The sequence below is a fragment of the Bubalus bubalis genome, chromosome 13 (genome assembly GCF_019923935.1).
Source record: "Bubalus bubalis isolate 160015118507 breed Murrah chromosome 13, NDDB_SH_1, whole genome shotgun sequence".
NCBI classification, from domain to species: domain Eukaryota; kingdom Metazoa; phylum Chordata; class Mammalia; order Artiodactyla; family Bovidae; genus Bubalus; species Bubalus bubalis.
The window spans coordinates 2981610-3009531 of record NC_059169.1 but is presented as its reverse complement, the minus strand read 5'-3'; the positions used below and the strand labels follow the sequence as shown (position 1 = coordinate 3009531).

The 27922-nt window shown below is 42.9% G+C and overlaps 1 protein-coding gene across 2 annotated transcripts in view; it reads left to right on the top strand.

Annotated features, from left to right (window-relative positions):
- Window positions 1-27922, top strand: part of MYO16 (myosin XVI) — a 517517-nt gene that overhangs the window by 351837 nt on the left and 137758 nt on the right. For both annotated transcript variants that reach the window (XM_044927086.2, XM_044927087.2), the window contains exons 22-25: window positions 2798-2950; window positions 5840-6040; window positions 21486-21561; window positions 26617-26792. In XM_044927086.2, the coding sequence (XP_044783021.2) occupies window positions 2798-2950; window positions 5840-6040; window positions 21486-21561; window positions 26617-26792 (606 nt within the window). The remainder of the gene's footprint in view (window positions 1-2797; window positions 2951-5839; window positions 6041-21485; window positions 21562-26616; window positions 26793-27922) is intronic.

The following is a 27922-nucleotide window of genomic DNA, read 5'->3' as shown; positions in this document are numbered from 1 at the left end:
GATGTCACTTCTACAGCAGAGAATCAGCCATTGCTGGGCTTATTTCAGAATCCTTTATCAGACTTCTTTTTATTTTTTCATGCAGTCATGGACATCATGTTATTTTTCATAGCTTCTCCATTTAAGTCTTGGGTGATCTATTCCCCAAATATATAACATTCAGGCACACCTTCTGTAACTGCTTTTAAATCAAACTGCTGAGATGCAGGATCTATTTGTGTTGTCTTAGATGATTCAATGCATATTTGAATGTCAAAAAGTTTGAAAAATTTCAATTGCGTATATCATCTAATCAACGTGAATCTTTTCCAATGGCTTCATTTCATAACGGAGCCATTTATTTTCTGTACATTTACTGTAAATATTTCACTTCAAATTGAAGAAATTTCTTTTATAGCATTTATTAACCTTTGGTACAGAAATTATCTCAGCACAAAAGGAGTTTATCACATTATTAGTTTTGAGGAACACCTCAAATTATTATTTTTTTAAGTAAAGTGAAGTATTTTTTAATTTTTGTGTTTTTTACTCTGTCAACAATTTTCAGAAATTTCTGTTACTCGTTTATGATTATAATGACCGTGATAAGAAAATATATCCCTTTCACGGTGAGCTCCCGTTGTGGACAGATGCTGCATAGTTTTACAGAGAAAACTTTGTCTTTCCCGAATCATTCCCAGAGATTTATACCACATGGAAAAGATGAACATAGATCTTGATGTATTGATATCACTTAGTTTTGATGGGACAAGTCAGGGGGATGAATGTGCTAGACTGTATCAGCTACAGTCGGGGCTTCCCTGGTAGCTCAGCTGGTAAAGAATCTGCCTGCAATGCAGGAGACCCCGGTTCAATTGCCTGGGTCAGGAAGGTCTGCTGGAGAAGGGATAGGCTACCCACTGCAGTATTCTTGGGCTTCGCTGGTGACTCAGATGGTAAAGAGTCCGCCCGCAATGCAGGAGACCTGGGTTCGATCCCTGGGTTGGGAAGATCTCCTGTAGAAGGGAACAGCTACCCGCTCCAGTATTCTGGCCTGGAGAATTCCATGGACTGTATAGTCCATGGCGTTGCAAAGAGTCGGACATGACTGAGAGACTTTCACTTCACAATTGTATCAGGATTGTATCAGGAAAGAAATATGTTTCAGATGATATTTAAATTCTGAATTCTGTACCTTCCTTTCCCAGCTCTCATATGCAGATTTATGGGTCTGTATCTGTATTCAAAATGTTTTTGCCTTAACAACCAAGAGTGGAAACTTCGTTCTATATGGTACATTCTCAAATAAAGCAACTATATTTTTAATATGTTTATATTCAGAGAATTGATCTGAAAGTTGTGAGTTAATTTAGGAAACAGTTTTAAATTTAAAACCCTTCCAGCTTTGCATATATCTCATGAGATGTAGTCATCAAGAGGAAGAGAGAAAAGGCTCTGGTTATCTACTGGCCAAATCAGAGAGAAAGAAGAAAATTCAAGAAATTTCAGAGATCCCAGATGGAGTGGTAGAAGAAAGAGGTGATGTTCCAAGTCTGGACGAATTCTCTCTCAAGTTATTTCAATTTTAAAATGATTTACAAGACAGCAGCGGTCATTCTTACTTTACTTGTAACTCTTCGGGGAGGGGCTTATAAAAAGCCTTGTTTAATCAATTACATACAAGCATGAGGCTGGGCACGCAGCTGCCCATGAACGTATGCCGCGGGCCCCTCCCTCTGCCCCTCTCGCGAGGCCACAGCTGAATACCCCGAGCCAGGCCCCAGTGCCCACTGGCCCCTCCAGGCCCCTGTGCCTGCTGCCTTCAGACATCAGCCAGGGCTGGGGCAATCCAGGGGATCTTCAGACAGACACACTTTTAAAAAATATTTTTTTATTTCAAACTATTAATTGAGAATAAGGGAGATATTAATAGCAATTTTCCCTCTTTCTTGTTAATTCTTTTTTAAAGGTCTTATTTTGTACTTGAAGCAATAGGGAAGCTTATCCAGTCTATAGACATTCAGTTCAGTTCAGTTTAGTTCAGTCGCTCAGTTGTGTCCGACTCTTTGTGACCCCGTGAATCGCAGCACGCCAGGCCTGTCCATCACCAGCTCCCGGAGTTCACTCAGACTCACGTCCATCGGGTCAGTGATGCCATCCAGCCATCTCATCCTCTGTCGTCCCCTTTTCCTCCCACCCCCAATCCCTCCCAGCATCAGAGTCTTTTCCAATGAGTCAACTCTTCGCATGAGGTGGCCAAAGTACTGCAGTTTCAGCTTTACAGACATTCACTTATCATCAAATTTACTGAAACCATTTTTTACTGTGAAGCAGAGGTGCAAGAAATGCTGCTGGAAACAGGGCGGTCGCCCCTAGACCGTCATTTTTAACCCTGTTTTTGTTTTTGTTTTTGTTTTTTACCTCAGAAATGAGGAGGCAAAAATTGCTCCTCCTTTCTCTGGTTTCACATTAAAATGGAGCTTTTATCTTCACTTGTTGACAAGGGCCCACATATAATTTCATTTTGGAAATATATATTTTAAATACTGAAGTATATTTTAGACCCCAAATTTGTAAGTTAATGTTGGAATTATACTTCTTGTTGTTTTTAACATACTCATTTTCAATTGCATAATCAGACCATATAAATTCAACAACATCCGGTGAAGCTCTCAACTTTGGCTTCTCAGGGCCGACTGGATGGCTAATTGGTGCTGACCGTTCTTGAGTCAGCACTTGGCCCATCTGAAATGGGGACTGGAATGACGCATGTGCCTGCCGAATCACCTGTGAATTGTTTTCTTTTTCCCCACAACAGCTCTGTGTCAACATGACCAATGAGAAGCTGCACCGCTACATCAACGAAGTGCTTTTTCTACAGGAGCAAGCAGAATGTGTACAAGAGGGAGTTTCCATGGAAACGGCTTATTCTCTTGGTAACCAGACTGGAGTTTTGGATTTTTTTTTCCAGGTATTCATATAATATAATTGGATACTTCACAGGATGCATGAATTTCAAAGTACTGGAGACATAGAATTTTCTTTCAAGAAAATTTATAAGAGACTTGATGATTTCTAATTCATTTATAATCATTCAGGGTCAGTTGAGGAGCATACAATCTTTCTCTGAAAGGGTGCTTGAAGGATTACCAATTGATTGAAAGAACAAGAAATAATCAGATCATTTTGTTATGAAAATATTCAACAGCAGTTATATCATTAAAACTCTCCTTTTGGAATAGTTACAATACCCGTTGTACAAATATACTATTTTATAAATAGTACCAAGACTGAGGGGCTTCCCTGGTGGCTCATCTGGTAAAGAATCCGCCTGCAATGCAGGAGACCCCGGTTCAATTCCTGGGTCAGGAGGATCTGCTGGAGAAGGGATAAGCTACCCACTCCAGTATTCCTGGGCTTCCCTGGTGGCTCAGCTGGTAAAGAATCTGCCTGCAATGCGGAACACCTGGGTTCCATTCCTGGGTTGGGAATAGCCCGTGGAGAAAGGAATGGCTACCCACTCCAGTATTGTGGCCTGGAGAATTCCATGGACAGAGAAGCCCGGTGGGCTACAGTCCATGGGATTGCAAAGAGTCAGACACAACTGAATAACTTTCACTTCCAAACTAGCAAGATCATAAAATAAATTCTAAAAATCTTGTTTATCTCCAAATTTCTGAGTCTGAATATGGAAAATTTTGGCAGGAAAAAAAATGTGTATACATACATGCCATATAATCTTAGTACTTCTGTGGGTGTTTATGCTTATCTTTATTGTTTGTACCTTATAAAGCAAGAATCTTTGCCTCCATGTCACCATCATAAAAATGAAAATCTCTCATATAAACAGCAATCTGTGTCTACTAACATAAGGCATTATACAGATTTGCAAATAATATTTTTAAAACACTTTAACATTGTTTAAAACGAATGCCATTTCACTGTTGGAAAGAGTAATATATGGCTTTCTACCCTTTATTTTTTATCTGTGTACTTATAAATTATTTTATTTTATTCATTTTCCTCTTAATAACATGCAAAGTGTTCTCCTTCCTGTTGCTAACTCGGCAGTGTGCTGTGCTTTAATCACAGAAGTCCTTCTCTTCCAGAAAGCCTCCTCTCACAGTGATGCACGTAATATATAGTCTAACTCTTCATTTAAAAATGGGTTGACAATACATATACTCAACATATACATATACATACGTTTAAGTTAACATATACTTAACCATATGTGGAAAGCCTTGGGTACCACTGCCCTCCTCCTCACTTGCTGCTGTGTCCTTGGCTGCTAAACAGTGGTCAGTGGAACAAAATTATTTATCTCTTTGGTTACTCTCATCCTTGGGGGTCATCTTTGGAATGGTTATCTCAGCGGAACCCTCATCATTCAGTTCAGTTCAGTTCAGTCGCTCAGTCGTGTCCAACTTTTTCTGATCCCATGAATTGCAGCATGCCAGGCCTCCCTGTCCATCACCAACTCCCTGACTTCACCGAGACTTACGTCCATCGAGTCGGTGATGCCATCCAGCCATCTCATCCTCTGTCGTCCCCTTCTCCTCCTGCCCCCAATCCCTCCCAGCATCAGAGTCTTTTCCAGTGAGTCAACTCTTCGCATGAGGTGGCCAAAGTACTGGAGTTTCAGCTTTAGCATCATTCCTTCCAAAGAAATCCCAGGGCTGATCTCCTTCAGAATGGACTGGTTGGATCTCCTTGCAGTCCAAGGGACTCTCAAGAGTCTTCTGCAACACCACAGTTCAAAAGCATCAATTCTTTGGCACTCAGCCTTCTTCACACTTCAACTCTCACATCCATACATGACCACAGGAAAAACCATAGCCTTGACTAGATGGACCTTTGTTGGCAAAGTAATGTCTCTCCTTTTGAATATGCTATCTAGGTTGGTCATAACTTTCTTTCCAAGGAGTAAGCGTCTTTTAATTTCATGGCTGCAGTCACCATCTGTAGTGATTTTGGAGCCCAAAAAAATGAAGTCTGACACTGTTTCCACTGTTTCCCCATCTATTTCCCATGAAGTGATGGGACCGGATGCCATGATCGTCTTCTGAATGTTGAGCTTTAAGCCAACTTTTTCACTCTCCACTTTCACTTTCATCAAGAGGCTTTTTAGTTCCTTTTCACTTTCTGCCATAAGGGTCTGGAAATGACAGTCGGGATTTCCGCTGCTACTTCTCTTTGATCTCTGCAAAGTGCAACGAAAAGACATACCAAGTACAGAGTGAAAGTTGCATTTTTACATAAATATGTAGGTCTGTGGGCTTCCCAGGTGGCACTAGTTCTAATGAACCCACCTGCCAATGCAGAAGAATTGAGAGACACAGGTTCGATCCCTGCATCAGGAAGATCCCCTGGAGGAGGGCATGGCAACCCTCTCCAGTATTCTTGCCTGGAAAATTCCATGTTTAGAGGAGCCTGGCAGGCTACAGTCCCTGGAGTTGAAGAGTCAGACACGACTGAAGTGACTTAGCAGGCAGGCACACGTATAGGTCTATATACCAGAAAGAAAAAATACAACTTTTCTGTGGTTGGAAATTCTATTTTTCTTAAGATGAGAATATATATTTGAACAACGCCCATGTTTTCAGGACGTCAAAGCACGCTATTTTATTTATTTATTAATTCCTGATCAAAAAATACTACTGAGGGCCAACATTACATCAGAGGTTTGCTAGGTGGTGGGGACACAGTGAAGAACAAAAATAGACGTGTATTGAAAGGCAAACTCATGTTCTGAGTGATCGTATTAACATGATGAGGCTGCAAATGGTATGTGTGAACAATAACGAAAATAGCAGACTGAGGAATGGAAGGGAAAAACAACTGTCTTTTTAACTTTCAGAAGCCTTCTGGATTTCTCTCTTTACTGGACGAAGAAAGTCAAATGATTTGGTCAGTGGAACCAAGTCTTCCCAAAAAGCTCCACGGTCTGCTAGAATCCTCAAACACAAATGCGGTCTACTCCCCTGGGAAGGATGGAAATGGGAACCTCGCCCTCCGAGACCAAGGTGCAGCTTTCATCGTCATGCACTACGCAGGCCGGGTGAGTTCACAGGACTGAGCACTCGTGGACCGAAGGCCTTAAGGGCAACCCTTTAAGATCTTGACATTGTAGAGTTTTGGTCACTGATACTGGGCGAACAACCCACAAGCTCTTTCTTCCCTGAGCTGTTTCCTTTCTGCCTGATAAGGACTAGGCATCTTCAGAACATGGGTGATGAAGCGTGCAGTAGAATTCTTTTCATAATGTTGCCAGATTTGTAACTTGGGACGTCCCAGGGGGTGAAGTGGTAAAGAATCCACCTGCCAGTTCAGAAGATGCAGGAGACTCAAGTTTGACCCCTGGAGGAAGAAATGGCAACCCACTCCATGCAGCTGAAAAGAGTCAGACACGACTGAAGTGACTTAGCAGTCAGGCACACATATAGGTCTACGTACCAGAAAGAAAAAATACAACTTTTCTGCTGTTGAAAATTCTAAACTACATACTTTCCCAGGCAAGTATTCTTGCCTGGGAAATCCCATGGACACAGGACTGACTATATAGACTGACTGTCTACAGTCCATGGGGTCCCAAAGAATGGGACATGACTGAGTGACTGAGCTTGCATGCCAGATTTGTAACAATATGAACAAAAGAGAGCTGGATTTAATACAGAAGGTCTGCTGTGAACTTCGGGATATTTTCAAAATCCACCTGGACACCTGAGTTTACTTACCCTCAAAATAGTTGTTGCTGTTGTTCAGTCGCTCAGTCGTGTCCGACTCTTTGCAACCCCATGAACCACAGTATGCCAGGCCTCCCTCTCCTTCACTATCTTCTGGAGTTTGCTCAAACTCATGTCCACTGAGTCAGTGATGCCATCCAACCATGTTGTCCCCTCTGTCGTCCCCTTCTCCTCTTGCCCTCAAGCGTTCCCAGCATCAGGGTCTTTTCCAATAGTTGTTAGTATGAAATTACTTTTCCTGAAGCATGTCTACCTAGGAGAGTTGCTCTCAGGTCCCTCTCCATTCCCTAACCAGGTTTGTAAAGCATGCTTCATGCTTCACATCCTTCACGGACCAACTCTGATCTGTGTAAACCCGTCACACCCCTGAGGCCAGGCTCATGTTGGGCTTCTCCAAGTGGGTGCATCACTTCCTCCAAGGCTCATGTGCCCAGCTCTCCTCTACAAAACCTCTAGGCAGATGCTTTATTCCAGTCCACTCACTGTTTTCCTGCAGCTCTCTATGCACCCCCAGATGAAGCCCCTCACAACTCAAGCTAGAAATACCTTCCTGTCTTCTTCTCAAGGGCCAATTGTATCCATCTTTCCATACTTACCTACACATCCCACTTGGCCTCCAATCCAGCTCCCATCCATAGTGAATTCTTCCACTTCTGAATCTGTAGCCTCCAGGCTTGCCCCCCATGTTTGGGATGTAGTACAAATAACCGTTTGGGGGGGATCCCTGGTTACTCTCTCCCTCTCAGTGTATTTCAATTCATTTTAACCAGTGGTTACTGGATGCTCCCGTCTGCCACAGCCCAGGCGTTAGCGAACCAGAGACCTCAAATATACCACGGTCAAGTAAGGAGAGGATAAATTAACAAATGTTTATGCTATAACTTGCTTAGAGTAATATTGGACTGGAAATGACTCTGAGGGTCTCACCCTGTTGACTGATGGGAGGTTGTCACAGGCCAACCAAGAAGGGAAATGCTAGAGAAGAAGGCAGCTTGGAAGCTGCCTTGGAAGCAGCTCAGTTTCAGATATTTTGAATTGGAGAGTTTTGAATGGAAACCCTCAGGAGATGCTGAAAATGATGCTGGGAGGTTGGTTGTTTTTAGAAACAGTCATATTTTGGAAAATGTGTATCTGATAATTGAACGTGGAGAAGAGGGAGAAAGATATTAGTAGGAAAGGAGAGTATCACGGAAACCAAGAGGGAAGCAGAGGTCAGGGCCAACAGGAAGTGTGCCTGGACAGGGTGGTTAGGCAGGAACACCTGGGGAAGTTCTAGTGCGATGGCTCAGATGTGGGGAGGAAGGCAGTGGATGATCTTATATAATGAATGGATATTCTCAGAAATTATGAACTATCTCTGTATTTGAGATACTTAGCCATTAAAATTTTTATAACACTGACAATCTTTTAGTCCTGTGTTTAGATTTTTGGTCTATATTTTCTTTACATTGAGAATTTATTACAGAACATAGAAACAAAGATACTTGCATAATAAAATACCATTAGAAAGTTAGGAAACTTTTCATTTCAAGAAAACTTTTTGCATCAGAAAAAAAAATGTTGAGGTTTAGTTCCTTTACAATGTTTAGTTTCAAGTGTGCAATAAAGTGATTCAGTTTCACATAAGAATATTTATGTGTGTGTATATACACATGCACACATATATTCTTTTTCAGATTCTTCTCCATTGTAGGTTATTCCGAGGTGCTGAGTATAGTTCGCTGTGCTATACAGTGGGATCTTGTTTATCTTTCACGTGTGGTTTATCTTTCTGCTCATCCCAAATTCCTGATTTATCCCTCTGCCCTTTTCGGCTTTGATGACCATAGTTTGTTTTCTACGTCTGTGAGTCTGTCTTTCTGTTTTGCAAATAAGTTCATCCTGTGATATTTGTCTTTTTCTCACTTACTTCGCTCAGTATGATAATCTCTAAGTCCATCTGTATTACTGCAAATGGCGTTATTTCGTTCTTTTCATGGCTGAGTGATATTCCATTGTGTATATGTACCACATCTTTTTCATCCATTAATCTGTTGATGGATGTTCTATTAAGCAACTATCTTTGTTTCTATATTCTTTCATATCCCCATTGCCTGGGAAAGTGTCTGGCACGTAAAAGATATCAATACATATTTGATGAATAAATGAATTATTTGATGATTTAAAAAATAATTTCTTGAATTCATAGGATTTAGTTGAAAACTTATTTTTCTGCAAGTTTCATCTTCAGTAACTATACACCTGACCCTCCTGACCTGCCTTGTAAGTCTGTTTGTGTTGTATCTTGGGGATATACTAGATGTTCCGTAAATGCTAATTGCATTAAACTGAATGGTACCACGCTTTGGAATAATATTTTGCTTGCTAATTAGTTTATGTTTGCATTCAAAAAGTATTACACAAACACTTAATAAAATTTCAGTTGTTTTAAGAAAATCTAGGGGAAAGCAAGGAAGAGCAATCACCGAGCTCTGAGAGCAATAAAGCAAAGCAGAGAAAGCCCATTGATTAATTGCCACATAGCTAAGACCCTGTGGAATCACAAAATTTCCTGTAAAAGCACCTTTATACTTTAAAGCAGGATTTTCCATAATTGGAGTCAATTTTGTGGTTTTATGAAAGTCTTTCATTTCACTGAGATGTACTGATGAGTCTTAGCCCAAGGACTCCCTGAGGACTATTCACATGTTGAAGCATAGAGTCTATGTAATTTGTGGCAGTATGTCAAGCCATATGCCATTCCAATCATCAGATGTAGCTTCGTACACTTCAATTCTGAGGCATTGCATTTTCAAGGAAAGCAGCACATTTCTGCATCTTGTAATTCAGAAGTTGTAACAAAGAGCTAATTGGCTTAAAACCAGCAGGCAGGGGTCTATTTTGGATTGTAGGATGAGCAATCCTGACTAGCTCTCTGATGACCGAGTTGATCCCCAGGGAGACTGCCATGGCTTGGGGGGTCGAGGGCTTGATGGGCGTCTCTTCTTTGCCCAGACAGATGTGCTAGAGTCCCTCCCATCACCACTTGTTCCTCCGTGACTCGTTTACCTGGTTTTGTTAGTAGAAGGGTACTGCATCTCACAGGAAGGGCGATCATCACTGCTGGTGATGATTCTGACTCCAGCCGCCCGCCCCCAGGACCCACACATCCGACTGCAGGAGCCCCGACCAGGCTTCTGAATCTCATTTGGAGCAGAGGCTCAGAGGTCTTTTAGAAATGTTTAAGCAACATTATTTAAATTATAGCCGAAGATCTTCCCTAAACACATTTGAATTTTTCATTACTCATAGGAGCATGATGTATTTTCCACTCTCCATTTCAGAAATATTTTAAAGTCAATGGGAAGAGACTGTGCATGAAATATTAACAAGGTCTTGTTAGTGAGCATGAATTTGAATTAAAGAAGCTGTGAGTTGTGTGGGATTTTTTTTAAGTTGTTGTTATTTGTTTTAGCAAATTTTAAACTGTATATGGGGTTACCTGTTTTAGGGATTGCTCTTAAACTTCTGGTGATTTAAATGATGGATAAGCACTAAATCCGGAAGAGCATCTAATTTGGCTTTTAAAATTAAGAATCTTGAAGGAAGGAGGAATTATGATTTGGTGAAAGACATTGGCTCTTAGGAAAGCTGAATTTCTTGAAGGTGATTCCTAAACTTGAAAAGAAATAGTATTTTGAAGTCCCTACACTTTAATGTGAGAAAAGAGGATCAATCAACAGATAGTAAAGCAATCTGAAATAATAAAACTTAAATTCATGAAAATAGAGATCAGGATTAATAGCTGTCAAATATATGACAGGTCCTATAATACCAGGAGATCAGTCCTGGGTGTTCATTGGAAGGACTGATGTTGAAGCTGAAACTCCAATACTTTGGCCACCTGATGCGAAGAGCTGACACATTTGAAAAGACCCTGCTGCTGGGAAAGATTGAGGGCAGGAAGAGAAGGGGATGACAGAGGATGAGATGGTTGGATGGCATCACCAACTCAATAGACATGAGTTTGGGTGGACTTTGGGAGTTGGTGATGGACAGGGAGGCCTGGTGTGCTGCGGTTCACGGGGTCGCAAAGAGTCAGACATGACTGAGCGACTGAACTGAACTGATATGACATGTATTTGATCCTCTTTGGTGTCTACTCAGCAAGTCTTTGTCTGAACTTTGTTTGTTGTGATCATTGTTGTTTTTTTGGCATGAAGTGATTCATGGGTAAGTGTCCCATTGATGATTCATGGAAATCAAGCTGGTGATGTCTCTTACCTAAGGTGCTGTGTCTGTGTTTCAGCCTCCTTCTCTTTCCAAACACACAAGCAGCGCAGTGGGTGAGAGAGTGCCCCCGTCCCACAGGACAGGCCCTGATGCTCACCCCTGGAGCCTACAGATGGGATCTGATTTGGAAAAGGGTCTTTGCATGTGTAGTTAAGTCAAGAGTCTTGAGAGGAGAAGATCCTCCTGGATTATCTGTTGAGTCCCAAGCCCAGTGACAAGTGTCCTTATAAGCGTGAGGCAAGGGCGAGTTGAGAGAGGAAAGGACTGAAGGAATGCAGCCTGGAGCCTCTAGAAGCTGGAAGAAGCCAGGATGGCAAGCAGGGATGCCTGACTCCAGAGTGGCTGTTGGTTCCAGCAGCTCTGGGAATTAATGCGCCTGTTCCTTGGTTCAGCATTTACAGATTAGAAAAGTAGTGAGGAGTTGTAACTTGTAACACTGTAGTTTTGGTTTTTTTAAACTACATCTGATTCATTTGAAAATGACATCTGCATTGCCCCATGTCTGTCTTTGCTCACGCGGTTTCCTCACCTGGAACACCCCTTTCCTCTTTCTTTCCAAATCTTTCCTGTCTTCCCGAGGCCCCAGTTCTTTCCTCGTCCACGTTTCTCTGCTCTCTCCTCCCTCATCAGCAAGCATGCCTGATGATTGCATAGCCGTTTTCAAGTTGCAAAGTGCCTCTGAAACACTTCCACCCCAATCGTCGGTGTTGATGTTCCAGGGTGGGGGGGAACAGTGTTCTGTGACTTAACAAATACTGCACCGCTGAGAGTGAGCCTCCTGCGGGTGCCATGACAAGCTCCCTCACACAGCGTGGCTTCAGGCCGTAGAATGTATCCTTCACAGTTCTGTCCGCCAGCGTCTGAGATCAAGTGTCTGCAGGTCGGATCCCTCTCCAGGCTCTGAGAAATATCTGTTCCAGGTCTCTCTCCCCCAGCTTCTGGGGTTGCCAGCAGCTGGCATTCCTTGGCTTGTGGACACAGCACCCAGGTCTCTGCCTCCATCTTCATGAGGTTTTCTCTCTGCCTGGGTCTCTGTGTATCCCTTTCTCTTTATTAAGGACACCAGTCATTGCATACCCCCCTGCCCACCCCACCCCCCATGCAGTAGGACCTCATCATCGTAACTGATTACATCCACAAGGATCTTATTTCCAAAAAAGAGCACATTCTGACATTCTGGTTCTTGGTGGGCATGAATTTTGGGGGGCGTGTCTCACTTTTCTCATTGCTGCCCCCCACCCCCACGTCTTTTTCTCTCTACTGTGGCGTGTGGTGAAGTCTGTATTACCTCACCTCATGGAATCTGCGTTGCGTGATAGATGCTCCAGGGCGCTTGGGGCTCCATTGCTGTGACTTTGCGGAGTACGCTAACCCTCAGCCGGCACATCCGTGGAGTTTGTGATTAAGAGGAACAGAGCTGTGAACCTCAAAAAAACTCGCTTTGAAGTTTAAGCGGTCCCGCTTCTCGGCTTGTTGGCTAAGATCAAGTGAAGGTTAAGTGGTAAGCACGAAATCAGTGCAAGGAGGACTGTTGTGCAGCCTTGTGTCAAAGACACCAGTCACGTTTCCCCAACAAGAGCTGAAGGTCTTTCTATGCAGAATTACCACCATATTTAGCACGCTTTTAAACTCATCAATCACAGATATTGAGGTCACGAACGTATTTCAGGAGCCATCTAATCAACTGGCTACACTGAGAATATTGGAGTCCCGACTGACTTTTCTAAATTATTGGCAAATGCCCTGGATTTGTTAGAAAAGATATTTGTTATTTCTTGTATGTTATACATATGCTCGTGTTATATAAATCGATGTTTCTATGTGTGTTAGAATATTTGTTTTTATTTATCATGGTATTAATGCAGCTTTAGCAGATGATAAGGAATATGTAACCTCCACAGCCATGGCGTCATCTTTTCTTACACTTCCTGTATCATTTGAAAGCCTTCATTGGAAGGTTAGTGTGGAAAATTGAGATTTTCCTCTATCTGTGGAAACTATAATATTAAAAGAAAGAGTATTTAGAAATCTGTTTCACCTTATGTTGATGTGACATTCTGTTTTTCACTGACTACCTGGTGATTTTTGTGATCAGTAATGCTACCTTGATTAAAGACAATTTTTGTAAAAATTACATTCTTTACCATTTAAGCATTGTGACTAATATTTTAATCAAGCACACACCTGTAAGGTCTTTGAAGTTTTATTGCAGATTTTTAAAGATCCTTTCACTGTTATTTCCCTTAAGAAAATGGAAGCACTCTCTGCAATTTCCATACGTATTCTGAGATGTCATTTTACGGCAGGAGGAAAAGGTATAGCACTTCATATGATGTGCTCGTAGGTGCATCTTTATGAGGGTGGGGCGTGACTGCATTCACCGAGGTTCCTTTCCCAGCCCCCTAAGTCACATCCTAGCGAGATGGATAAAGTTGTAATCCCAGACAGTGGACCCTGGCCCTTATCATCATGTCACTCATTTCCACAAGCCTTTCCGGGAACCCAGTTACTAAAAGATTGCTGATCGGAGTGATGTGGGGGAGAGACTGATTTGTGGCCAGTCTGTAAAATGCGTGATTTTTTTTCCCCCTGCTCCTTGAAAAGGATCTACCCCTATTGCGGAATAAATTAAGTGTGAAACATGTCGGGTGAGATTTATGGTGTTGCCCAGACTTCTGAGAAGCGGAGATCTTTATCTCACGGAGGCTGCCATACATTACATTCTGGGTGATACGCGGATGACAGCCAACCTCTTTGCCCTCAGACATATTTACATAACATGTGTGCGGGGGAGGGGGGATGGCTTGGTCCCTTCAATCTCCCCAGGCCACCTGTGTCAGGAGCGTCTTCTGTAGCTTGTTGGCTGGCCTTCACCCCCAGAGATTTGTGGGAGACCCCATGTGCCCAAGACGGCTCTGAAAGTGAACCTTTAAATCAGCAGGAAAAGGAGATGCACTAATCAATAAGGAAGCTTCCTTTTATTTCTCTCCTTCTTTTCTCCAGGCAGAATCCCCAGACATAACAATGAAATCCGTCTGGTCTAAGCCAAACTGTTACTATTAAAGGTTATTTGACCAGGATGTTTTGACCCATACAGAAAGAGCTTAATCTACATCTGCGTTTGTTCACCCCTTGGGCAGACTTTTAGAAAAATAAGAATGAGCTCCGCCGGGCTCCTGGTGCTCCATTTCTTGTGTCAGTATCACCTTTGGTGTAGATTTTTGTAGATTTGATAAATGTTTCCTTATCCAGGGTTTTATTAGGAAGAAAAAAAATGCAGGCTTTTATTTAGGGAATCTCACTGTTCTATTTTTTTTTCCAAAGATTTAACTGGTTCCTTCATCTTCGTGGATGACAGACATTTATACATAGGAAACTTTAGAATTTCCTTGAATATTGATATCTTATTGTTAGTTGATTGGTATTTTTTTTCTTCTCAAAAGGAACCAAAGAAGCGTGTTCATAAATTTCAGATATGGTAATTTCAATTCAATGCCCATATCCAGATTCTAGATATTTATATTAAAAACACTTAACAGTAATACTATCTGCTCCTAGTAACTTATTTTGTTGATTAGTATCTATCAACTTAAAGTGAATCAGAATGAGAGCAAGCAAAACTACTGGATGGAATCAGTTAATGGAAAAATAAAAAACAGAAACCTCTGCTTACAAATACTGATGCTATAGAGAGATCAGTTTACCACTACACATGAAGTCCAGACTTCTTCAGCAAACCTCCGGTAGAAACCTGAAGCCAGGCATGAAAAATTATCAGACCCATTTACATTTGCTGAAAAACAATCTTATTTCTTTGGCTAAAATCCAACTTTACAGACATTCTGATGTGGTCTAGAGAATTCGAGAATGTATGTCAAAAGTCTGATTTTTATCAGCTGTTAATCCCATCTCTTTCCCATGGATTATATTTTGCATCATGTAAATATCGTGGTGGAGATGGGGATTGACTGACGAGTGAAATTACTTCCATTCTGTAAATGTTGGTGTTTCCCAAGACAGTATTTTCTGTCTCCTTTGGGGAGTTAATATGCTCTCATGACTCGGTTTCTGATGGGGATGGCTCCCGTCTCTCTCCTGCCTGTGTCTCTATGGGCTTCACAGCTCCGTGTCTACCTTTAATATCTCTGCTTGCGTCATGTCTTCATGTTCACAAATCCAGAAGCTCAACTAAACTAAATCCCCAGACACTCCCTCAACTGACTCTAAAAATGTAAATAAATAAATGAAACTGATTTTCCATATTAGTCCCACTTGTCAATTCATGGTGAAACCAGAAGCCCAGTTAATGACCGAATACAAGCACTTCTGTCCCCTGTTTATCCTGGAATCCAAACAACCGCTTCCCATCTCAGCAGCCAAGGTCATGTCCTTCTCCCTCTTGGGTCCCTTCAGCAGTCTCCTAATTCTCACCGGTAGAAAAAAATGTGAATTCTCAGTAAAGAGATGGATGCGTCTCTTTACTTAAAGGCATGCGGACCGCCTCTGCTTCATGTATCTTCTTGTTTCTCTGGTAACACTGTCCCGATTAAATGTGATGACCCTGATTCCACTTGCTAATAATAGTCCTGAAACAGAGGTGGTGATGCCTGCTTGCTGGCCACGATTTTCACCTCCCAGCTTACCTCCATGGTGGCTCAGAAGGTGAAGAATCTGCCGGCAATGCGGGAGACTCAGGTTCAGTCCCTGGGTTGGGAAGATCCCCTGGAGGAGGAAATGGCAACCCACTCATGGACAGAGAAGCCTGGTAGGCTACAGCTTATGGGGTCGCAGAGATTAGACTCAGCTGAGCGACCTTCACTTCAGATACTTCATAATTATATTGTATTCTCATCTTAAACTTAGCACCAGTCTTAAACTTTAGGAGCAAATATCTGCTTTAGTAGCTGTTCCATATTTAAAATGCCCAGGAAGCCTTGATCCTCTGCAGACCTTGTCCCCAGACGCCCCATCTCCGGCCAGCATCACACCAGAGGCAGAGTTCACAGAGCATCAGGTCAGTAGTCCCTGGAGCCGTGATTCTCAAACTTGACCGTGAACTAGGATCAGCTAGGGGGCAAGTTCAAAATGCAGATTGCCGGGCCCCGCCCCTCTAAACGATGATCAGAAAGGACGGGCTGGAGGACTTCCTTGGTGATCCAGTGAATCTACCTCCTAATGCAGGGGACACAGTTTCGATCCCTGGTTAGGGAAGACCCCCCCCCCATGCCACAGAATAACTAAGCCTGTGGGCCACAAGTACTGAGCCTGTGAGCTTGAGCCTGCAAGTTGCAACTGCTGAGTGCACTGAACTACTTAAGCCTTGGTGCCTAGAACCGTGCTCTGCAACACGAGAGGCCACCGCGGGGAGGAGTCCTCCCTGCTCCACGCAACTGGAGAAAGGCCCTGCATAGCAATAAAGACCTAGAGCAGCACCAAAAGTAATAATAAATAAGTAAATCTTAGAAAAAAAGGTCTGGGTGGGGTCCAAGGCGTGTGTGTGTTTATTCGACACCAGAGAGTGTGGTCCATGAGTCCCAGACACACTGTGGGTGCTCACGCTACGGACACGCTGCAGGTCCTCAGTGGATCAGCCGCCGAGTGGGTGCTCCCACGGCACATCTCCTGGACCTCACAGAGCCCTCCTCCTGCGTGCCAACGTCTGGAGGTGGACTGGGACCACAGACTTGGAGAGTCAGGACCTCGTACTGGAAGACGCCAGGCTAACCACATGGCGTTGCTGATAAAAGAACCTGCCTGCCAAGGCAGATTTAGAGACACAGGTCAGGTCAGGAAGATCCCCTGGAGGAGGGCACGGCAGCCCACGCCAGTACTCTTGCCTGGAGAATCCCCATGGACAGGGGAACCTGGCGGGATGCAGTCCATGGGGTTGCAGAATGTGGATACGACTGAAGTGACTCGGTATGGACACGCTGGAAGAGCCCACACCTTCTTCACCCAGGCTGTAAGCCCGCCGCTCTTGCTTTAACTCAGGGAATTAAGACCAGAGATGCTGGCTGGAGCTGTCTCCTCGGAGCTCACTCACCTTTGCACCGCAGTTTTCCTTGGCGATTAGCCAAGCCTGAGCTTGACAACCTCCAGTTGGGAAGACCGTGTGTGTGGTCTGGCCTTTTGTAAACTTTTCTCTGTGGACCCAAGAGCCCAGGAACCTTGATGGATAGTGATTCACACCCAGGGTGAAAGTTGTATACCCCTGTTTTTATATACGGCGAACATAATTCATCTTTCAGGGACATGAACTGCATTTACCTGCTATTGTGCTACAGCGAGTACATCCAAAAAAGGAGCACGCGCGACTGCAGCTCCCAGCTTACGCTGTCCTCCCAGCCTGGCGTCCACAGCAATGCGTTCAGATGAGTGTGCTAACTGCTGAAACGTGGGGGAAAGAATCCGTTGCCTTTGAGCCATTTTACTCAACAGAATCATTCGAAAGGAAACCTTTGACTACATGACAATTTCCTTAAAGATTCGTAGGGGGCCCTGTGCATATACAGTTCTCTGTTACATGCGTGAGGGACGCTGTCACTTACAGCATGAATCCTAAGAGGAAAAAGAAGAAAAAAAACTAGTCTGAGTTTCAATTATGTAAAGACAGAGGGCGGAAAAGAGCATTTAACCTGGCCTCTGTCTTTTGTGACTTTCAGGCTTTCTCTCCTTTCATCCCGTAAGTAAGAAACCAGCAGAAAGGGGAAGGGCGGGGCTGAAATCAGAGCCCCAGGGCTGAGTGACCTGGAAAGACCCACGCCTGAAGCCTGCTTCCTGCCATCCAGCAGCACCTGCTCTTCCCCTCCCGAGTGGCCCAGCTAAGCTAGAACAGCCTTGTCTGTCCCCCCAAAAAGACACACTTAGAGAGCTAAACCCATTGCCACAAAATAATGAAGTTCACCTGCTTCAAGATTCATCGATTTTATATGAAGCAGAACCTTTTGCCCAATCCATGCTTTCTACAGGCATCGAACCGCCCTCCTTGAGTGTCTGCACATGCATGGATTTTGTTCAGTACCTTTTCCGTGTAACTTTGCCAGTTGGAGTCTCTGACTGGCAAGTTTTGAGCTTTTGTTTTGGTGGGAGACCTCTAGCTTTTTCTCTAACTATCCAAATACAATCAGGATGCCATTCATGAGACGTCTAGAGTGTAGGATCTTGTGTTAATGACATCAACATACTCTCTTAGCTTCCCCTGAAGCTCAGTTGGTAAAGAATCTGCCTGCAATGCAGGAGACCCAGATTCAATTCCTGGGTCAGGAAGATCCCATGAAGAAGGAAATGGCAACCCACTCTAGGATTCTTGCCTGGGAAATCTCATGCACAGAGGAGCCTGGTGGGCTACAGTCCATGGGGTCACAAGAGTCGGACATAAGGGAGTGACTTAACCACCAACATAATCTTAAATAAAAACAGGCAGCATGATTTTGTGCTGAAAACATCTATTTCTGCTTTATTGACTATGCCAAAGCCTTTGATTGTGTGGATCACAATAAACTGTGGAAAATTCTGAAAGAGATGGAAATATCAGACCACCTGATCTGCCTCTTGAGAAATTTGTATGCAGGTCAGGAAGCAACAGTTAGAACTGGACATGGGACAACAGACTGGTTCCAAATAGGAAAAGGAGTACGTCAAGGCTGTATATTGTCACCCTGTTTATTTAACTTATATGCAGAGTACATCATGAGAAATGCTGGACTGGAAGAAACACAAGCTGGAATCAAGATTGCCGGGAGAAATATCAATAACCTCAGATATGCAGATGACACCACCCTTATGGCAGAAAGTGAAGAACAACTCAAAAGCCTCTTGATGAAAGTGAAAGTGGAGAGTGAAAAAGTTGGCTTAAAGCTCAACATTCAGAAAACGAAGATCATGGCATCCGGTCCCATCACTTCATGGGAAATAGATGGGGAAACAGTGGAAACAGTGTCAGACTTGATTTTTCTGGGCTCCAAAATCACTGCAGATGGTGACTGCTGCCATGAAATTAAAAGACGCTTACTCCTTGGAAGGAAAGTTATGACCAACCTAGATAGCATATTCAAAAGCAGAGACATTACTTTGCCAACAAAGGTCCGTCTAGTCAAGGCTATGGTTTCTCCAGTGGTCATGTATGGATATGAGAGTTGGACTGTGAAGAAGGCTGAGTGCTGAAGAATTGATGCTTTTGAACTGTGGTGTTGGAGAAGACTCTTGAGAGTCCCTTGGACTGCAAGGAGATCCAACCAGTCCATTCTGAAGGAGATCAGCCCTGGGATTTCTTTGGAAGGAATGATGCTAAAGCTGAAGCTCCAGTACTTTGGCCACCTCATGCGAAGAGTTGACTCATTGGAAAAGACTCTGATGGTGGGAGGGATTGGGGGCAGGAGGAGAAGGAGACGACAGAGGATGAGATGGCTGGATGGCATCACTGACTCGATGGACGTGAGTCTGAGTGAACTCCGGGAGTTGGTGATGGACAGGGAGGCCTGGCATGCTGCGATTCATGGGGTTGCAAAGAGTCGGAAACGACTGACTGATCTGATCTGATCTGATCTGATGGTCACTATAACAAAAACTTTTTGTTCATTTCATTGACTATTTAATGAATCTGCCCAAAGGACAAGGCACTTTGTTGCTGCAGAGGCAGAGCTGAACAATCCGTAGTCGCTCCCTCCAGAAACAAGAGAAGGCCCCTCAGAAAACAAGGGGTAACAGGAGCAAAGACAGATGACGAATGTTTTTAGAGACAGTCGTTCACTTGTGTGTGTTTGTGTGTGTGTGTGTGTGTGTGTGTATGTGTGTGTGTGTGTTCAATCCAGAATCATCAGATTCCTCTGAAAAGCAGAAGTTAGAGTTATAGATTGCGACTGTAGAGAGGAGGACCCAACACTGCAGGGTCATCTCTGGGATGTTAAATAACCTGCCAAACACCCACCAAATGACCCACCAAATACCCTGCTAAATAACCTGCCATCTACCCAAAGACGTAGATGCCTTAGCTGGGTGTCGGGAGTCTCAGGGGCGCCACTGCCTCTAATACAGGAGGGCGTGCAGGAGCCACGCTCCGGGTTGAGGTTTCTCAACCCCAATCCGATAGCATCTGGGGCAGATACTCTTCACTGTGGAGCTTCCAGGGCAGTGTAGGGTGTTTGCAGCATTCCGGTCCTTCCCACCCCTCAGCTGTGACAAACACAGATGTCTCCAGGCACTGGTTAGGGTCAATGTCACCCCTGGGTGAGAACCACTGCTCTAGATGATATAGAAATTTGCTTGTATTCAACAACGTGTAATATATAACATAGCTCACATTCTGACACTGGTAAGCCATGTTTTGGCCTAGGACCAAACTGGGTAGTAATTATAGAAGTATCTGAAAGTTATTTATTTGTCTGGCTTTACCGCTTAGCTCAGCTGGTGCTAGTGGGAAAGAATCTACCTGCCAGTGCAGGAGACACAAGAGATGCAGGTTTGATCCCTGGGTCGGGAAGATCCCCTGGAGGAGGGCATGGCAACCCACTCTAGTATTCCTGCCTGGAGAATCCCATGGACAGAGGAACCTGGCAGACTACGGTCCATGGGGTCACAAAGAGTCAGACATGACTGCCTGACTGAGCATGACTTACTTTCACTTCAGTTCAGTCGCTGAGTCGTGTCTGATTCTTTGCGACCCCATGGACTGCAGCACACCAGGCCTCCCTGTCCATCACCAGCTCCCGGAGCTTGCTCAAACTCATGTCCATCGAGTCGGTGATGCCGTCCAACCATCTCGTCCTCTGTCATCCCCTTCTCCTCCCACCTTGAATCTTTCCCAGCATCATAAAGACTTACTTTACTCAATATGGTAATTTTTAGATTCGTCCATGTTGCTGTAAATGGTATTATTTCATTCTTTTTGTGACTGGGTAGTGTTCCATTACCATGCCTTCTTTATCCATTCCTCTATCGATGTACATGCAGGTTGCTTCTGTGTCCTGGCTGTCGTATGGCAAATAGTGCTGCCATGAACATTGGGGTGCACGTCTCTTTCCGAATTAGAGTTTTCTCTGGATATACGCTCAGGAGTGGGATTGCAGGATCACACAGTAGCTCTACTTTTAGTTTTTAATGCAGAAGCCATCCCATTTCTCGTCCTGAGGTGACACTTGCTTCCTTCCCAAGGTGTCGTGAAGCCTTTCTAACTTGGGTTAGAGAGTTTTCTGAGCATGTGAGAGTTTTTGAAACCAAAGGGACCACAGTGGACGTGAATCAGCGCCATTTTCTCCAACACTGGAGGAGGACTCTGCCCATCCGAACAGGAGAGGCATCCCTGACTCAATGTGCAGAGGAGAGCCTGGGAAGGAGAGCTTTGAACTTGCTTGGAGTGAAAACTTTATGACCTGAAGACACTGCTCTTATGAATAATTTAAAACTGTCACTGAGTCAAGTTGTTCTTTAAAGAAAATTACTTTCATGGTCATGTTTAACCATTAGTAATGATGCTACTTTCTTTTATTATAGGTAATGTATGAAGCTGTTGGAGCAATTGAAAAAAATAAAGACTCCCTTTCACAGAATCTTCTATTTGTAATGAAAAGTAAGTTTCCCTCCTCTTTGGTTAAAATGCCACCCATTCTTTATGTCCCTGTCTCTGAACATGGTCCTGTAAAATATGCCACCAGCTAAGGATAATTGAAATATCTTTTGCATTCTAATGCCCAGAATAATAAGGAATGGATCTTGCCATGCTATACTTGGGTTACAATTTAATTTGGAGTCTAGTAGAAACCATAATTTAACTAAGCTTTTAGCAGATAGAAATATAAAACACCTTTCCCACTCTGGTGGTGTGAATATAAAAAAGCTCTTCTGTGCGGACTGATGAAGATGAATATGGTTTCCAGAGTTATTTAGGCCACAGCAGGGTGAATTCCATTACTTAAGATGACTCAGGAGTACACCGAAGGCTGGTATTTTATTCTCATGCACTTTCAGATATAAAGAGCTGATGTTTATAAAGTAAAATGAGAGTACAAGTTTATATATACACACACACATGCATATATGTATATACCAATATAGATTTATACGCAACAGCTACTTAGTGAACCTTAGTACTTTATATACATATATTTATATATATATATATAAGCCTATAGTATATGTAAAATGATGTACTGTATTTATATAGAGTATAATTGTATACATAGATGCCCATATACAGATCTATATATATTACATATAAATTCTACCCCCTCTAGTAATTATTTTATTACTAGCACTTCTGCAGTGATTCACATTTTCCTAATAACCTCTTCAAAGAATTAAAATGTATCATCTTTTGTGCTTTAAGTTGCTCTAAATGAGGTGAAGCCATTTATCATTCCTGGGAAAAGAAGCATATGATAGCCTTTCATGAAATAGCTGGATGCCTTTGAGCTGGAAACAAGACATCCATATCACTTCTGGCTTGAGGAACATCGTTACCTTAAATCAAGTAGCAGAGTTGCAATGTATTGCTTTTCATGGAGAATGACTCCACTTGCCTCTCGGGATGTATGGTTATTGAGTTCTCTTAAAGGCTGAGGCTAATGATACAAGCATGGACTTGGAATAATACCGTGTAGAAAGAAAAGAGTGAGATAATTGAGCTTATGATCACTGGAAATACCTTCCTTCTGGTTTTCAAATATTTGGACTTTCATTTATAACATACTTCAGTTTAATCCATATATTTTATGAAGGTCTAGTGTACAGCATGTTTTCAAAGTTGGCACAAGAATATGTATTTAGAATGAAAACAAGATAGCTTGTGTTATTGTAATTCTGCTTATCTTAATAGAGGCCTTATATTTTAAAGTTACTCTTTTGTGTATGCTGCCTGACAAGTGCCAAGAGAAAACAGGTGAACCTTACTTTAAATATTTTAGACTATAGATACATCTGAACATGAGCATAAAGTTTACAATGTGTCCTTATATGTTCATACAAGAGGTGGCAAGCACTTTCTGCAAAGGGTTAGAGAATAAATATTTCATGCTTTGCAAGCCATAAGTTCAGTGTTACAGCGACTCAGCTCTGCTACGATAAGGAGGAAGTGGCTACAGACAATACATATGGATGTGGCTGTGTTCCAATAAAACTTTATTTACAAAAACAGGCAAGGGGCTGGGTTTGGCACCCAAGCCACACTGGCTCACCCATTCTGTCATACGAGCAAAGAGGATTGAGATAGCAAACAGTTATTAAAAGAAAGTGTAGTTTACAGATAACAGTAATGTTTCCAGACACCTTGCTGAGAACTTTGCTTACAGCACCTGATTTGTATCCTGTTATCCAAAAGCTCTGCCTGAGGAAGGAGGTGGGGTCTGTGGCAGGATCCTCGCCAACCTGGCTGGGTCTCTGAGACCCTGCCCAGTGCAGACTGGGAGCTGGGTGACAACCGCTTAAACAGAAAATAAGCATGGGTCCCTCTGGGCACCTGAGCTGAGAAGTCAGGTCCACTGGACTCCAAAAGATGCAGAGAAGTTAAAATCCAGACTCTTCAGTCTGCTCAGAAGTAGAGGAAAGCTACCGCCGATGATGCTGCTGGCGGTTCTGCATTCCTGCTTACAGACCTTGGGCACCTCAGTTAGCTCATCCCCTTTTCCTGGCAGGAAGGCGCCCAGAGTGTTGTGTGGAGACCCCGGCAAGGGGTGCTTCTCATTGCCGCTTGTGCATATGGGGACCTGCAGGAAAATGCCTGCAGCAGGTGACTCCTAGAAATCGAGTAGGGAGGCCAGAGCTGGCTCTTCTCCAAGGGCTTCCTCCCCAGGTTCTTAGGCGCGGCACCAAGGCCGAAAGTCTCAGCGCACGCGCCCCGCCTGTCCCACGATGACATGTCTCCATCACAGGGAAAGGCTTCTCCACTTGACCTTCACGCGGTCCCAGCCTGCAATCCAGAGAAGGGACAGACACCGTCAGTTATGTGTTTCCATTCATAGTTACTTCTACTGTTGAGGGGCTTAGTAAAGACATTTCCCCAATTATGGGAATGACTTGCGGCACTGTTTTATGCGTGGTTCCATTCATCCACAGACTAGTTATAAATATAAATAATATTTTTAATTTAGCTAAACAGGTCGTGGCATTGTATGTTTACTGTTTCACTGTTGTTTTGAAACAATTTCAGACTTAAAGAAAAGTCGCAAAATTAGTACAAAGAACTCCCATATGCTCTTTTCCCAGACTGACTTTTTTCATCTTCTTCCTCTTTTTCTCTCTTGCTGTCTACTTCCCATCTGTGTGTGTGTGTCTCGCACATGCTCTGAACCACAGGAGAATGGCCAAATGTCTTTCTGCCCAAATCCTTTGGTCCCTATCCGGAGACCAAGGACATGACCTCCATAACCCCAGGAAATGACCAGACTATTAAATATTGATATGGCTGCTGCTGCTAAGTCGCTTCAGTCATGTCCGACTCTGTGTGACCCCATAGACAGCAGCCCACCAGGCTCCCCCATCCCTGGGATTCTCCAGGCAAGAACACTGGATCAGACTATTAAATATTGATATGGCACCAGTATCTAATTCAGAGTTCAAATACCACTTTCCTGATTATCCCACAAATCTCTTTCAGAATGATTTTCCCCCCAATTCAGGATCATTTGTGAGTTTACTTGCCACTTCTCAGTAGTCTTCTTTAATCTGGGACCCTTCCTCAGCTTTTCTTCTTGACATTAATGTTTTAAAAAGTGGAAGACCAGTTTTTGAAGAATGTCCCTCAATGTGGGCTTGTTTGCTATCTCCTCACGTTGGAATCAGTCTCCACCTTCTTGGCAGGAGCCCCACGGAGGTGACGATGCCTCCTTCTTAGCATATTGTGTTCCAAAGCTCATGGTGACCTTCACCTTGATCACTCTGTCCTTCAGAGCTCCCTAACGTCACTGTTTTCGGTTTGTAACTGATAAGTCATTTCTAAAGAAGTGTTTGTCACAAGCTTTCACCCGTTAGTTTTGACTGAGGCAATGATTGTTGCCTACATCAGTGATTGCTCTTTTGGTTACAAAAGTGTGATTTTTATAACCCCCATCTTCAGCAATGACATCCTGCTATAAGAACTCTCCTTTCTAATAATTCATCCATCCATCTGTTCATTCATTATCAGTATGGACTCACGAATTGTTATTTTATTTAAGGGACACAATCCATTACTGTCATTATTTTGATACTAAAATTGCCCAAGACTTAGCCAATGAGAACCCCTCCAAGCTGGTTCTTGTGTTCTTTTGACAGGTTCTCTTGTCCTTTTTTAGCACTGTTTTACATTCTGGCTTTCCAAAATATTCTAAGATCCTCTACCTTGCCTCACATCCTAAACTAGGCACTTACCCAAGATGCCTTATTTTATGAACAAATAGTATTAAGAAACTTAGAAATGGGGGCAGGCTGAGCTCATTGCAACTGGAGTCTTACTGCTTATAGACCCTTTCAGAACTAGAAAATTTAAAATATACATATAGATTTTATACACACACACATATATAAAACTGTATATTAAAAATCATGAGTTTATTGTGATTCCCAAAACTCCAACCCATAACCACAAAGCTCCTGTTTACCTTCCTGTAATCCATAATTGTGTCTTCGCTTCTCTGTCCCTTCTCCTGCCTCACTGGTTTGTTTGTTTGTTTGTTTTAATTCTTGCAGTGACTTTTCACTGAATGCACTGCTATACAGTAGCTGGGCAAGTGAAATAATCTGAGTGTGGAAATGGTAGAAACTAAACCACTTTGCTTCTGCCATTGCTGACTGTCCAGTGGGCTAAGACTGATCCCAAACAGTGTATGTACGTTACATCACCCTTCAGTCTTGTAGGAACCCACAAAGTAGATACTCAGTGGTTATTTTATAGAAAAGGAAATTGAGGCTTAAACACTTCCTGTATACAGCTGTAAGTAACACGGGAAGCTTGCCTTCTAGGTGCTTAACTGACAGACATGGTTCTCACTTGACTGTTCAGATTTGCCACCAAAACTCCATTCATTCATGCACCCTTTTCTCCCTGAGGTGTCAGGAAACACATATGGACCCAGGAGTACTAGAATTTTTGTAACCCGACATCTAAAAGTTATCAGCTTGCTTTCACGTTTGCAGCCTAACTGGATCAGAAAAAGAGGCACCTCTTCCCCAACAGCAGAGATGGCCGAGTGAGTCAGGGGCTCCCCTGATGTCTGCAGACGCCCTGAGAGCTTCCTCCTGGGGCTGTGGGCTCCTGGCAGTTGTTTTCCTGGAACGGAGAGCTGATAATGGAAACCATAAGTCTTCATGGCTTGGTCAAGTGCCCTGAGGTCTTAGGTCCGAGCAGGTCCGATCTGGTTCTGGATGTTAGGAGAGCAGCGAGTGCCCCTCAATTTGAAAGCGAAGGTTTCAGGGCGCAGCACGAGGGCAGGAGAGCTTGGGATCCAGACTCTGGGTGGAGGGCAAAGAAAGTCAGAATTCATCAAACAGTGTGATGAGTAGTGGGGAAAATGAAAACAAAGAGGACAGAAGGAAACGTCGATTCCCTCCCCGCACGCTTTCGTGGTGAGAGCGCTAGGATGAGGGCTAGCTTAATGCTTGCGTAAATTACGATTCTAATGCCACTTACGGTGTTCATTTGTTTATTTCCTAGCTAGTGAAAACGTCGTCATCAACCATTTGTTCCAGTCCAAACTGTCACAAACAGGAGCCCTCGTATCTTCCTCTCCTTCTTTTAAATTCAGAGGACATAAATCTGCCCGGCTCAGTAAGAGAATGACAGCATCTTCAATGATGGGAGAAAACAGGAATTATCTAGAACTTAGTAAGGTAGGAGTTTTTATGATTCGCGTCCGGTTGTTTTTAAATTTGCTCAGCACATTTGCTGCTTCTTTTAAAGAACAAAAAATGTACAGTCCTCTATGCTAATGGAAAGAAATTGGTATTTTAATTTAACAAAATTAACAGAAAGACTGCTTACCCAAAGTATAACCCTTGGAGAGAGGACAGTATGAGAGCATGCAGTGGAGTGAAAACTTGATAGTAAATACAGGATTAGTCACTTTATTGGTTGTCTTTGCAACATCCTTTTTAAGTCTCATCTCTGCGACTGTGTTTTTGATGAATGGGAGGTAACTTCAGGGACAGAAGGTTTAAAGGGAATACACTAGCTACTTTATTCCGTTGCCATTAGTCACTTCAGAGGTTTTAGGTCTCTAAACAATAAATTGTAGTTTCTCACACAGACATCGTGTATTTTTCAGGTCCTGGAGTGTTTCACTGTGTGTTTTGTAGATTTTTAATTTATTTCTGCGTTACGCTAATTTTTTAATGTGTATTCGTTCCACACCCGTGAGGTTGTACTTACAACCTAAAGATTTTGATGATTTGTAAAAATAGAACAAAAAATTCAGTGAAGAGTTGTTTCAGACTGAAATGTATTTAGTTTATGAATTCAGTGCCAGTTTGTTTTGCTTGCCTTTACAAAAACTTTAAAAGACGAGAAGTATGGTTGGGAAGGGGTCCAAGATGATCCATTTTAGAAATTCAGTCATTGTAGCCTGCTGGAATGCATTTTTGCTTACCAATTAAAATAAAAGCATGATTAAAATCAGCTCTATTACAGAAGAGTGGCAGAAATGTGTACAGCCTATTAGAAATGTGTGTGTGTGTTTAGCCAGTAGACCCTAGAGTTACGAATCTTTTGATATAGCTGTTACATAACTGGAGGATCACAGGAATTCCATCTCACTGCATATTAAAATGGCATCTTTTACATAAAAAAGACAAAGAGTTCCCCTTTGTAAGGAAGATCTCTATTCCTGGGGGTTTCACTGAAACTTCTGGCCCCTGCTTTCTCAATCATCCTGGAAATCATGAGCAAGAAATCACCACACACCTCCAAACTGTAATTTTTAACCTTAATTATTAAACATTACCAGGCAGAGATGCCATTAGTC